This window comes from Salminus brasiliensis, chromosome 17 (genome assembly GCF_030463535.1).
Source record: "Salminus brasiliensis chromosome 17, fSalBra1.hap2, whole genome shotgun sequence".
Lineage (NCBI taxonomy): Eukaryota > Metazoa > Chordata > Actinopteri > Characiformes > Bryconidae > Salminus > Salminus brasiliensis.
The window spans coordinates 25,130,613-25,143,765 of record NC_132894.1 but is presented as its reverse complement, the minus strand read 5'-3'; the positions used below and the strand labels follow the sequence as shown (position 1 = coordinate 25,143,765).

Genomic DNA, 13,153 nt, shown 5'->3' with positions numbered 1-13,153 from the left:
ACTGATGGGACATGATGAGTGTGGGCGTGGCTGCGGTGTTCAAACCAAATTCAGCACAAACACACGAAGAACGACTGCAGAAGAGGCTCTACACTACAGCGTTCATGGAGAAATCCACCGAGTTTTAGTTCTCTGTAATTAATGTTATGCACAGCGGGTTGGTGTGAAATGCTCTGTCCTGCTGATACTTGTAGAGTTAGAGTGGTGGTGGTGGTGATAGGAACCAGACGTCAGAATGGGATGGATATATGGATATAGGTAATTATGTCTTGGGCATAGTTTTATTGTAGTTTTGTTTATTTTTATTTTTTTTTAATAAATGATATTACATTTCCCTTTACCAACATTACACAAAAACCCCGTACTTGTAAAATGTTAATTGAAGAAAATGAAATAAGCTAAAACTCTCTTAATTACTTTGTTTACATCTCAACAATTAAAACATGCAGAAATGTTGAACAATAAGAATTCCCCTTTAATTCTATAGGCTAATGAGTAGGTATAGGCAGTGATTAAATATGTGTGTGGTACTGCACTATCATTCAGAAGTTTGTAATCAAAGGTTGCAGTGTTATCAATAGAATAAAACTGATTTGTTTGCATTTAAACAATTTACATAATTCTTTACAAAAGGTTTTAAACTGTGTCTACAATAGTGAAAAGAGCTGTAAATGTATGTAACCTCTTAATCTCAGCTAATTTGCATTGCTTTCCATGTAGTTACCAAGTAGTAACCCTTAGGGTAAACAGGGAATTACAGTAGATGATTTATAATTTAATACATTTTTTTCTTGTTCCCCTAAATAGTTAACATTATCATTAAACATCCAAAATTAGGAACAACTGGTGTCTAGTTGAAGTATGTGAATAGTTCAATGATCTACTTTGTAGTGTTTCCAAATTTTTGAACAATAGTGTATATGTAGTGAAAAAACAGTAAAAGATGATCTGATTTCCATAAGCCAGAAGGTTAAAGATTACACATTTATATATATAAAAAATAAGATTATTTTTTATTTGCATTTGTTACAATTAACATAAATAACAAAATAATAATCAATAATCACATCTTGTAAACATTTTTTTGTAGTCAGCTCTCTTTTTTTTTCTTGTATGGGGAGTTTTTGCCTATTCTTCCTTGCACCTAGTTCTGTAAGGATTTGGCAAAACCTTCACCTTCTTGATGGTTTGAAGTATGTTTAGAATCCTTACCCTGCTGTAGAAGCCTTTTTCTTTTTTTGTTCTGGTATTTAATTTAATCCATTAGTTCCTCCACCAGTTCATATTTCTAGTAATCCTACAAGCAGTTACTTTGGAAACAGTAATTTTGCCATTTTTCTTGTTAGTGACTATTCCCTTAATTGTATTATGAACTGAGAAAAGGACTTGCTTTGTGCACATTAATTATTAGAATTTTCAGAGTGCTTAGAGGAGCCAAAAGCTACTAACTGTTGAGACAATGTTTGAGGAATTAAGAGTATTTATGAAGCTCTGGAGTTTCAATTACTTGGGCTTTCCTAATGATTGTGCACAAGCCATATTCCTAAGAAGCTAATTACAGTTTTAGACTTTGGTAAAAGTTGCACGCTGCCTCTTTCTGTTTTTCATTAAAAAAATAAATAAATAAAATAATAAATAAAATGCATTATGAGGTTCATGTCTTATGGAGATCAGTTCACCTTCTCCTCACTATTCAGTAACAGAAATTGTGAACAGGGTGCCCAAACCTTTGCATGCCACTGTATTTAGATGTTTGCCCTACTCGGGCTCAAAGCAGCCTAAAAGAAATAAGGGGTGGGGGGTAGTTATTTTGTAAGTAGAACATCAATCTGTTTTAGCAAAAAAATGTTAAAGGCATTAAGATAAATTCAGATTAATGGACTGTTCTAATGTTTACCAGAAAAAAATGTCCTACTTTACTCAAACTCACCCCATTTCCACCACGATGGCACAGAGTCTGAAATGAACGACTGAAGTCCTGACGAGCTTCTTGTTAAGCAGTTAGTGGGATGAGCGCCATTTCCTGTAGAGCCATCCACATGGGCTTCCATCCCACTATTTGATATTGATATTTAAAAAAAAAACATTTAGTCTGCCACACGTTTTAACATAGTTACACCATCTGTGCGTAATTCAAGTTCTTTGAAAAAGTAGGCAGTCTGAAATCTGCCTTTAACCCATTTACTTTCTCACAGGTCTTTGCTTTGGCTCTTGAGTTCCTCCTCCTTGTCCTGTATTATAAATGTGCTCGGCAAAGGCAAGCTTCTTTAGGTCCTTTTCATAATTAAGGTAAGATTTTAAAGGAATAGTTTTCCAGATAGCATGCCCATGTGGGGCCTGTATGGTTAGCCCAACTGGAAATCAGAAAGTTTTATCCATGTTCCATGTTGGCCACACATATGGATGCCCACCAGGGTTAATAATGGGACCAGGAAGGGTTAAACATGGGCCTCATCTGGGTTGTATACTGCATATGGGGCCTAGATGGGAGCCATGTGAGATTAGGGTAGGCTATAATGGTGGGGCCCAAACCTACGCAGAGCACATGTACACCTGAAACCCACCTAACCCACAACATGTCTCACTATGCCTTTTTTTGCCCCAGGTTGGCATTGTTAGCATTGTCCCAGGTTAGATTTCTTGACGATACCAGTTGATAACAACGCATTATCTGTGTTTTACTTTTAAAGAGACGAAAAGACAACATGAAGAAGCTCACAGAAAGTAAGAAACAGTGGCAAAGAATGATCTGAAAAGCTTTATTGATTTTTTTTACAAAGCATTGCAAGTATAGCAATTATATTCAAGTGTTAATACATGTACAAAATGCAATGCACTGAGCAACATCTAGCGTTAAATACTACAAAGTAACTGTACATCCACCTCACATTAGTTTCCATTTATTCATCCAACCACATTCAGTACATACACTTCTCAGCTAAAAGCTGTAATGCTGTATTGTACCAATATAACCATTCATTCACACAGTACCATTCTAGCATCATTCTACTCTCATACACAAGGTACCGGGAAACCTAGTGATGTAACTACATACAAGGATCACAGCTGCTTTTAAAAATATATACATTAGGTGTAACTACTTGAGTCAATTCAATCATATATCTGAAGATATATGTATTGTGTTAAGTCTTTAATGATGTTGATATTTGATGTACAAATATCCTTAGTTTTGGTTCCGTGTTCCATCAGTTCTTTTTATGGAGAAACTTCATCTTATTCCCTGGAGAAAGAAAAAAAACACAAACAAAATTAACAGTGCTGTTTACAAAACATGTCTGTTTTTTAAATTATGATGGATATTGTCCATATATGGATATGGGTGTTATTACAAAATTCTGTTGCCAAAGAATAGTCTCAATAGTCTCTAATACCAGTTTGCACAGAAATCCCTGTAGTTTCTGAATAGTGTGTAATAAGCCTTGCTGCATTTAGGGGTTAATATCTACTTTTAACATGTTTTCTCAGTCTCAACCTATATGATTGATGTTGTTCATAAAAACTTATAAAGACTGTCATAACTCACTCAAAGAATGCTAGCCAGTTTGAATAATTTAACACGTAATTACCAGTGTTGCACTGATACAGACACTTAAAAACAGTATTGCTACTGGCACTACTAAGTACCCACATTATAACACGGTTTCTGAGGCGAGTAAGATCTGAATGGAGTGGAATCATTTCTTGCTTGAGACAAGCAGTAGTGCAAATACCTGCTGCAAAATCAGTAATGCCAGTATTTCAAGAAATTACTGACCACAAAATGCTTATTAAATGACTGTATGGATAAATGACACGATATACACTGACCAAGCAAATTATTAATAACACAGTACTAATACTGGGTAGATCCTTAACAACTTTACAAACTTATTAAAATACACTCATTGACACTTTGTAGCTTACTTCATACATGCACCTGAATGTAAAATTGCTGCCTAAGCACATTTTACTTCTAAACATTTGTTTTTGTATTAATCCATAATTCTTAGTGTAGTACCATTATTCTTTTTTTGTAGCTGTTTGTTCATTGTGCCAATTTATATTTTTTCATTGTGCAAAATTATTCAACTGTAAAGTTATTCAAATGGGAAATGCTATTGCTTCAAGGGTATTATATTTTATTTGAGGCAAAGTACACTGCCTTTACCAAAAAAGTCAAAGCAGGAAGGCTACTCATAGATGAAGCAAATTGCATTAATTATTCTGTAACAGCAGCACAAGGATCAAGATCAAGATGTTGAATGGGTTGGAACGTGATTTACCTGACCAGGAGCACCTCACAAGTCAACTACACTCCATCAGACCAAACAGAGCTAGTTAAATTAACAAACGATCTAGAAAATACCCTTCGATCAACCTTAGATAAAGTAGCATAGTTTAAAAATAAAATGATGAGGCAAAAAAGGCTCGCACCGTGGTACAGTGATCAAACTCATACCTTAAAACAAAGTGCAGAAACTAGAGCGGAAATGGCAGACAACCAAACTAGAGGTGTTCCACTCTGCGTGGAAGGACAGCCTTAGTCAATATAGAAATGCACTCATTAAAGCTCGCTCAGCGTATTTGGCCTCGCTGATCGAGAAAAACAAAAACAATCCCAGAGTTCTTTTTAGTGAGATCTCTAAACTTACAGATACTCAACCCCAGATTCCAACATCTTTAACCAGTCTTATGAACTATTTTAATAATAAAATAGAAAATATTAGACAACAAATCCAACCCTCCTTCTTAAATCAAACATAACCATCACCTGTTGTAGCTGTTTTAGAACATAACTTGTAGAACAAAGACAGCCAGAACTAGAAAAAAATATTTCCTCAGCAAATTGTACAACCTGTCCACTCGACCCAATTCCCTCTAAAATACTAAAAAGAATACTCCAAACTCTAATCAGATCTCTTTTAAAATTAAAACCCAAAACCCAAACCCTTAAATTACCAGTCATAAAACCTTTAAACAAGAAACCAAATCTTGATCCTAGTGTATTGTCTAATTACAGACCCATCTCCATATTAACATTTATATATCTAAGTATGTATGAGAAATTCCAATCTGGATTCATACCCAATCATAGCACTGAGACAGCCCTAGTGAAGATTACAAATGATCTCCTTCTTTCCTCTGATCAAGGCTACGTATCTTTATTAGCCCTACTAGATCTTAGTGCAGCCTTTAATACAATAGATCACACTATTCTCTTTAAATTAGAGAAAATGGTTGGAATCACAGGAGCAGCCCTATAGTGGTTCAAATCTTCATATCTAACCAAATGCTATCAGTTTGTAAAAATAAAAGATTTATCTTCAAATTACACAGAGGTAAGAGAGTTCTGCAAGGCTCTATTCTAGGACCCCTATTATTTACATTATACATGTTACCACTGGGATCAGTTATAAGCAAACATGACACACTGTTAGCCAGATGACACACAGCTCTATATATCAGCCAAACCTGACAATAAATTTAGATTAAAGCAAATGGAGGACTGTGTAAAGGATAAAAAACTAAAATGTCACATAACTTTCTTCTTCTCAACAGTGACAAAACCAAGGTTCTCCTTTTAGGTCCAAAAGACACTAGAAATAAACTATCCAACTTAATGTTAGACTTGGCTGATGCTTCCATTATTCCTGGTCTAGCAGCTAAAAATCTTGGCCTCATATTAGTTTCAGATCTATCATTTAAGCAACATATTAAGCTAATATTAGTAGGACAGCCTTTATGCAGCTTAGGAACATTGGCAAACTAAGAAACTCCTTATCTCTACAAGATGCCGAAAAGCTAGTACACACTTTTATTATCTAAAGGCTAGATTACTGTAATGAACTTTTGTCAGGTTGTTCCAGCAGGAACCTCAATAAACTTCAATTAGTTCAAAACGCTGCAGCCAGGGTCCTTACTAAAACTAGAACATTTGACCATATCAGTCCAGTTCTATCAGCACTACATTGGCTCCCAGTTAAATTCCAATTGACTACAAAATTCTTCTATTAACCTCACTCCTGTAGTACCTGCAAGATCTTATTACATATTATGAACCATCAAGAACACTTAGATCTCAGGGTGCTGGCTTCTTAGTAGTTCTCAAAATTCAGAAAACCTCAGCAGGGGGAAGAGCCTTTTCTTATAAAGCCCCCCAACTCTGAAATAACCTTCCAGATAATTTTCGGGACTCAGACACAGTCTCAATCTTTGAATCTAGGCTGAAAACTAATCTGTTTAGTTTAGCTTTTGGCATATTAAGGAAAAATATGTCTTTGACCCAAACATTATGGAGGGCACTATGTATAGTAAATATCAACATATTTAGGTAGTTAGTTTAGACAGAGTTGGTATCGGTACTCTGCATTGGCAGATACTTGAAGATCCCCAGAAATGACTGAATAATAATCCTTAGGTGTTCCCAAAGAGCACAACTGCTGAACTTACCTAGTCCTTTTAGAAACTTGTTCACTCCACTTTGCTCTGTATCTGGCAACTCATCCAGGTACTGCTCTACTCTCTGCTCAAACAGACCTGCAAAAACAAAACCATGTTTTAAACATTTTTAGAGGAAGTCATCGATCATAACCATCAACAACCATCGACATGGCACACCATCACCAACAGATGGCAGCACAGACCTGAATATAAGATTTTTCTTCCACTCTGTTTCTGCTCCTTTTGACCCAAACCATGTCTAATTATAATGGGTGTGGGTTTTATACAGCTTGCAGCTAACAGGAAATGGTCAATGACCTAACAGAGCCACTTGACCTATAATTCCCTTTACCTTTTGCCCTGCTCTTCCTCATCTCTCTGTCCTGGATAAACCCAGCAAACATCTGCGACTCCATGAAGACACCCAGGAAGCGGCGGATACTCTTGGAGGCTACAGACTTGCGAAAGGCTTCACGCTGGAAAATGCGCTCCCCTCTTTCGCCCTGGGTCAGAAACAGGGAATAGTGGCCTATGGTCTCCAGAAAGAAGCGGATGAAGGCCTCGGACACTACACTATTCAAGGAGTTGCACTCTGGTGGAAGGAAGGAAGTCATGTTAGTACATTAAGAAGCTTCACAGACATGTAGAAAATGGCCTCAGAACCTAAGAAGTACCTAATTCTAAAGAGTTTTCTGTCTAATTCAGTCAATCTGCCTCACCTGGACCCCCAATGTAGATGTAAAAAGTGTCTTATGAATGCCATCCCAAAGTCTAATAAATGTCATATAGAATGGGCAGTCTTAAAAGTGGGATAGATTTGAGGTCAGCATACCCTGACCAATCACAAGTCTAACATGCCCTACCAGCACAGCATGTAGCCAGCAGCAAGAAGAGAAGAAGTGAGTCACCAGGCAATGGACAAGAGGGGCAACGGGGCATGCAAGGCTGTATCTGTATATGGGCTGGTAACTTGGATACAGATATCAAGACCTCAGTAAACCCTCAAGCTCTGTGAAATCACAATTGCAATACAAAGTAAAAAGCAAAAAAAAAAAAAAAAAAAAAACTTCTCTGCCTTTTTCTCAAGGCTGTGTGCGTTGCCATGGTAACAAACAAATTTTGTTCGCCTTGGTAGAGGACAATCAGAGAGGTCTGAGGAGTGCATTTTGGTCATTTTCATGTTTAGTAATATACAAAAAAAAATCCAATACATTTAATACATATAATTTCCAATAGACATAAGGAAAAAAAATTCTTACATCCCAATGATTGCTAACACCAAAGCCAGTTTCTAATCCACTTTTGTGAAGTTCCACTTCTTCATTTTGGTACAATAAAGTAGTCAAAATTACACCTCACTATATCAGTTAATAGCTCAGCTGCCTACACAGTAAGCTCTCAGTTTCAAATTATTCAGATGCTACTGGTGTGGTGCAAGATATCAATCTCCTTACCATCATCTGACTCGCTGTCAGAGTCTTGATTGATGATGTCGTTCCTCTGCTCCAAGGCCTGCTCCAGAGCAGCTTGTAGCTTGCGTGGTAAGAGGGAGGCCTCGTCGTCCAGCTGCACAGTTACACGGTTACAGCACTGACATTTATTAGCAACATTTGTCTGCCTAAATTCTTTTTAACAACACTAAAAGTGACAAGATACACTTGTGTGCATTACATTGGCTGTAACCATGTGAGAGAGTTCACACAGAAAATGTAAATGGCTCTGACAATGCATGTTCCTAGAGGCTTGCTAGCTTTTAACGAATACACTTAGGCTCCAAATAAATTTCCATTAGCCATCTAAAGCATAACAAGCATAATATGTTCTGTATGCTGTCCTTTAAGCATAGACACCAATGTTGTTTTATATAATTTGAAACACATACCTGTCTAATGAACTTATCTGTTCCTAGATCAACCATCAGGGCCTGAAATGAGAGAAGAATAGTTATCATGATTGTTCCACACAGAAGAGGATTCTGTTTTAATCACATGGCATTAATTTGTTGTGGGAACTGCGTTAAGTCTCAACATCTCCAGATGCTGATCTGCAACAGATGGTGCTTGACAACCAATTAAAGCTGCAGAGTTAAAAATGACAAGCATCTTAAAGAGCTGCTTGTACACATGTCTGCCACACAAGGTCAAGCCTAAAGGACTTAACAAGAGTGCTTTTGACCAACAAGCAATAAGCAAAAAGGGGGTTGACGCCTCTTTCTATCAGCTTGATTTCAAGTGAGTGTGAAAGGCCTGTTAGGAAACGACCGTGAAGTCTGTGGCCGGCCTGGCACTGCCCCTCAGGCAGCTGGGACCAATGCTCACACAGAAGGAGGGGGGAAAAGACAAGCAGCCAGAAACACAAAGCTGGAGCTTAAGAAGCTGACGCCAATTTAAAGACTCATACAAAGGAATTGGCCCCTGTTCTGGGCATACCGTTCCATGTATGATGCTTTCTCCCTCGCTTCCTGGAAGCTGGGAAAGATGAATCTGGCCCGAGTCCCTTTCATTTCTTGGTACGGCACTTAATTCAGCAGGTCAATGGCCAGCCAGTTTATTTGAGTAACGGGATCATTGAAGAGACAACAGTGAAAAGGGATGTTAAAAAAAAGGTCATTGCTCAATTTGACCTTGAAGCTGTTTGGATTAGGAAAACAAAGCTATGATTAAAAAAATAATGGAACAGGAGTCACTTAGATAGACTGCCTGAAATCACTTTTTCCTATGTAAAATAGAAGAATATGTTTGGACATGTCTGTGAGGACCTGAACAGGCTTATGTGTGGGTGTGCTTATGTGCCGTTTTACATCAGGCTACTCTAAGCATTGACGTGGCGTGGCTTGTATGTGTACACATATTCAGTTAAAGTTTGGATGAGCAATAATGAAGAAGAATTACACAAGAACAAAACAGTGTATCTGCTGTAGGTAGATAAATAGTCTGCTGAATGGGTGGAGCTCCGCTCAGCTCTCTTAGTCCCTGTGGTAATGAATCACCGTCCTCTCTCTAAAGCTATCAGATAAACCACAATCTGGTCTGGACTGGTACAAGCACAACATCTTCCCAAATAGTGGCAAAAAACATCTAAGGGTAAATAATTATGCAGCAAGCGATGGACTGTGACGATAACTTGAATAAACATATTTTTAAAATATAGATTACAGTTTGCTTTCTCAAATTGGCAATGATTAGCTAGGAGATTTTTTTATGAAGCATCGCCACTCTATTTTATGTATTTAGTGTTGTTTATTATACGTTATTTGTTGTGTACATATCTACCAAAGCCAATACATATATATTTATACATGTAGAAATTAATTATTAGATTATGAAGAAATGTAGCATTCATTCTGTAGCGTTTGAATACCAGTAAAATGAATAAACACAGGAATTTTAGCAAAGTAGCCCACCATCACCTAAGCATTCTATTCTTCTATTGGATTGAAATATTAGACAAATCCTAATATACACATAATATTACTACTTAGACAAATGGGTCCTAAATGTCAATATGATTCCAATAATATCATGCGTCCCCAGTGTAAAGGCTATGCTATATATATATATATATATATATATATATATATATATATATATATATATATATATATATACACTTTTTTAACTCTTCATTTATTTTATTAATAAAAAAGAATGTTAAATTACTTGAATAGTGATGTATTTTATAGTCACAAACAAGATAAGGAGCTGGTATAAGTAGAGGAAGTATAAAAAAGGATCTTAGCGGTACCTCCTCCACTGGCAGTTCCTTGAGTTTGGGCAGCGAGCTGGACAGGATGCCCACCAGGAAGGGTGTGGGGCAGCAGACAATGTCCACCATGGAGGTGGGCAGCACAGGGATAAAAGTGTGCTGCCAGGAGAATGGGTACAGCAGGGCTACAACCGCATGCACGCAGCTGGAGAGGGTGCTGTAAAGAGAAGAAAACAGGCCTGTCACCTGGCCCTGATACACACGTACACACTCACTATTCACACACACCTCATAGGCAAATCCAGTTATGGACCCTGCTATGGAAATAAAGCATAGCGAGCCCAGATTTTTCCAGTTTATCCTGGCTTAGCTGAGAAGACAGTGGAATCTGTGATTACTCGAGTATGCACGAAAATAACCAGCTGCAGGCTCATTAGATTTTGAGGAAGAACTGCTTAAATGCAGGCTTCTGCAGGGTATTTCACACTATATAACAAAATTTAATTGATCAGTTCCATAAGTGAGGGATGATAAGTACATTTGTATTTCTGAGAGCAAACAGAGGTCAAAAGTATTCTGTGACAATCAATTTTATATCACAGAGTGGGAGTAGTTTATCTTCTTATGACACATTCTTCTGGAGGCCATGCTAGTCACTGTCCCACATACAAGGTGAAATCTAGCTGCTATGAGCTGTATTCTGTCTAAGACGAAAAAGGAAAGGATAAAAAGAGAATGACATGTTGCCACCAGAGGATGGGACTCTACAAGATGACAGGAACAAAAGAACAGTTTACTGGGGGCATAGACTCAAATTCTTCATTGGACAGAACCCACAATCCCGGTTAGAGATGAAGCTTCACAGTAATATGATAAAACAACAAATGACATTATGCCAACAATGCTGGGGAAAGACCTTTCCATCCTCTTTACCTTTGTCCTAGTTGTGGGATTAGCTTGTTACTTGCTAAACTGGCATGACTTTAGAAAAACCTAGGGGTGTCGCTTTTAATCAGACATGAAAACCCATGAGCAGGGTGACAAGTCACAAGGTGACAAGTTCAGAAACCAGTTCCCTGTAGGGTGTCCTAACATTTTTTACATGACTGTATCTGTGGGTTGGGGGAATAATTACGAAAGGAAAAATGTAATATACTGCCACTGTAATGTTTTTAATTTTGCACATTTTTTATCATTACTCACATCACATAAGTGGCATATTCCTAATTCAAAACAGCTCATTTTGTTTGAAACATGACATGACAAATTATAATTATATATGATTATATTAGAAATTTAATGATCTAACAACTCAATGGATGTAGTAATAATTTTAAAGGCCACATAATACAACTGTAAACTGCAACAAATTATGCAAAGTATGCAAAGAAAGCCTTTAGAAACACTTCATTTGAAATATATAAATAATTTACATAGCATAAATGTACAGAAATGGGCATAAATGGTTTTCTACTGTAAGAGAGACCAATAAAAGAAAGTAATTATCACACCAATTCACTGAAAGGGTACATTTTAAGGGAGTATTCAAAACAGCCAAACGTGCTCCTTCATGTCCTAAATTGGTCTGATGTTAGAAGGAACTTGTGAGATCTCGCAGCTGGATCTAAGCACCAAAGTTACAAATAGCACGCTGTCCTTCTCACGGTCCACGGGTTGTTGACAGTGGCTGACCCTCTCTCCCCCTGTCCCCTACTGCCACAAGCCCAAGTATACAAAGACAACGAAAATAAACTAGCAGGGCCAAATCAGCTCCGGCTGAAGAGAGAATTAGAAATGAAATCAACAACCGAAAGTGGTGTGTAAACATTATACTAGAGATCAAATCCTCCTATAATTATAAGAGCCATCTACAGTTCCACTTTCACAGCTCAAGAACAAAAGAATGGTGCGGTCTTTGTTTGACAGAGAGACCAAGAAATGACCTTTAAAAACACTACAAATGAACCACATTCTATTAGCTATGTAGATAATAACAATATATATCATATATAATATCATATACCCTGTATATACACATCGATGTATTTTTTCATGTATTGATTATTGTAGTAAGTTAACATTCGTAAAAGCTTCAAAATGTACTGCTCATTTTCCAGACCAAGCAAGAAAATGATACATTATTAAATTTGAGTCCAAATTGACAAATTTGCAATCAAACCAAAAGGGGAAAAAGGTAACATATGACGCCCACATGACAGAAGACTGCAAGTAGAGGTCTGCACAAGACGGGTGTGTCCACGGGTCCTGCTTGATCCACACAACTGTAGTGTGTTGTTAGCGACTCAGAAGCTAAACTAAAGCACTAGGCAGAAGAAGCTAAAGCAGAGTGTGGGCAGGTCTGCACAGAGACTTACCCATGCTCAACTCTAGCTGCGAGAATAACACACCGATCTTATGACATCACGTCCTGCGTTTGGTTTGTTCAGATGCCTTTGATTTGTATTGTGTCCATACTTCAAACAAACCGGACCAGAATTCAAAAGGCAGCGTTCATACTTTAACAGAGCAGTCACACCAGGGTTGGTTTTAATCTAACCAAAGCTGTGAGGTATAAAAAAAACACCCTTAGTGGTAAAAAAGATAATCATCTTAACAACAATAATAATTCAGAACAATTTACAACAACTGAATTCTACAACTGTATTGGTAGATCACTTAGAACTTAGAACTTAGATCTCACAGAACTTAGATCTCCTTAAACTGGGTAAAATCGGCCATTGCTTACAAAGTATTTCATACTGGTTGGGCCACAATGCATATAGTGTTCTTGGAAGTATCTAGCTCCAGTCTTAACTGTGGCATGTTAAAACAGGGTACGCAAAGGATAAAGTTTTAAAAGCCTAGCCACAGGCAAACCTACCTAGGCTGTCAGTGTTGCTTAGCTCAAGCCTCTGTGGTTCAGTCGGGTTATAAAGACAGCTGATGTTTATATGTGTGTCAAAGTAAAAGTAAAAAAGAACTAGCGTGCTAACGTCAGCACACAAGG

General features: G+C 37.4%; 1 protein-coding gene across 3 annotated transcripts in view; it reads right to left on the bottom strand.

Annotated features, from left to right (window-relative positions):
* Positions 1 to 2,745: 2,745 nt before the first annotated feature.
* The window catches only part of dennd2b (DENN domain containing 2B), a 55,612-nt gene continuing 45,204 nt past the window's right edge, over positions 2,746 to 13,153 (bottom strand). For 2 of the 3 annotated variants that reach the window (XM_072659768.1, XM_072659767.1), the window contains exons 15-20: positions 10,186 to 10,363; positions 8,324 to 8,365; positions 7,896 to 8,007; positions 6,794 to 7,033; positions 6,451 to 6,537; positions 2,746 to 3,241 (exon numbers count right to left, since the gene is read on the bottom strand). In XM_072659768.1, coding sequence (XP_072515869.1) covers positions 3,207 to 3,241; positions 6,451 to 6,537; positions 6,794 to 7,033; positions 7,896 to 8,007; positions 8,324 to 8,365; positions 10,186 to 10,363 — 694 coding nt within the window. In that variant the 3' untranslated portion in view covers positions 2,746 to 3,206. Of the gene's footprint in view, positions 3,242 to 6,450; positions 6,538 to 6,793; positions 7,034 to 7,895; positions 8,008 to 8,323; positions 8,366 to 10,185; positions 10,364 to 13,153 lie in introns of those variants that run through there. The other variant, XM_072659769.1, reaches the window with a different exon arrangement.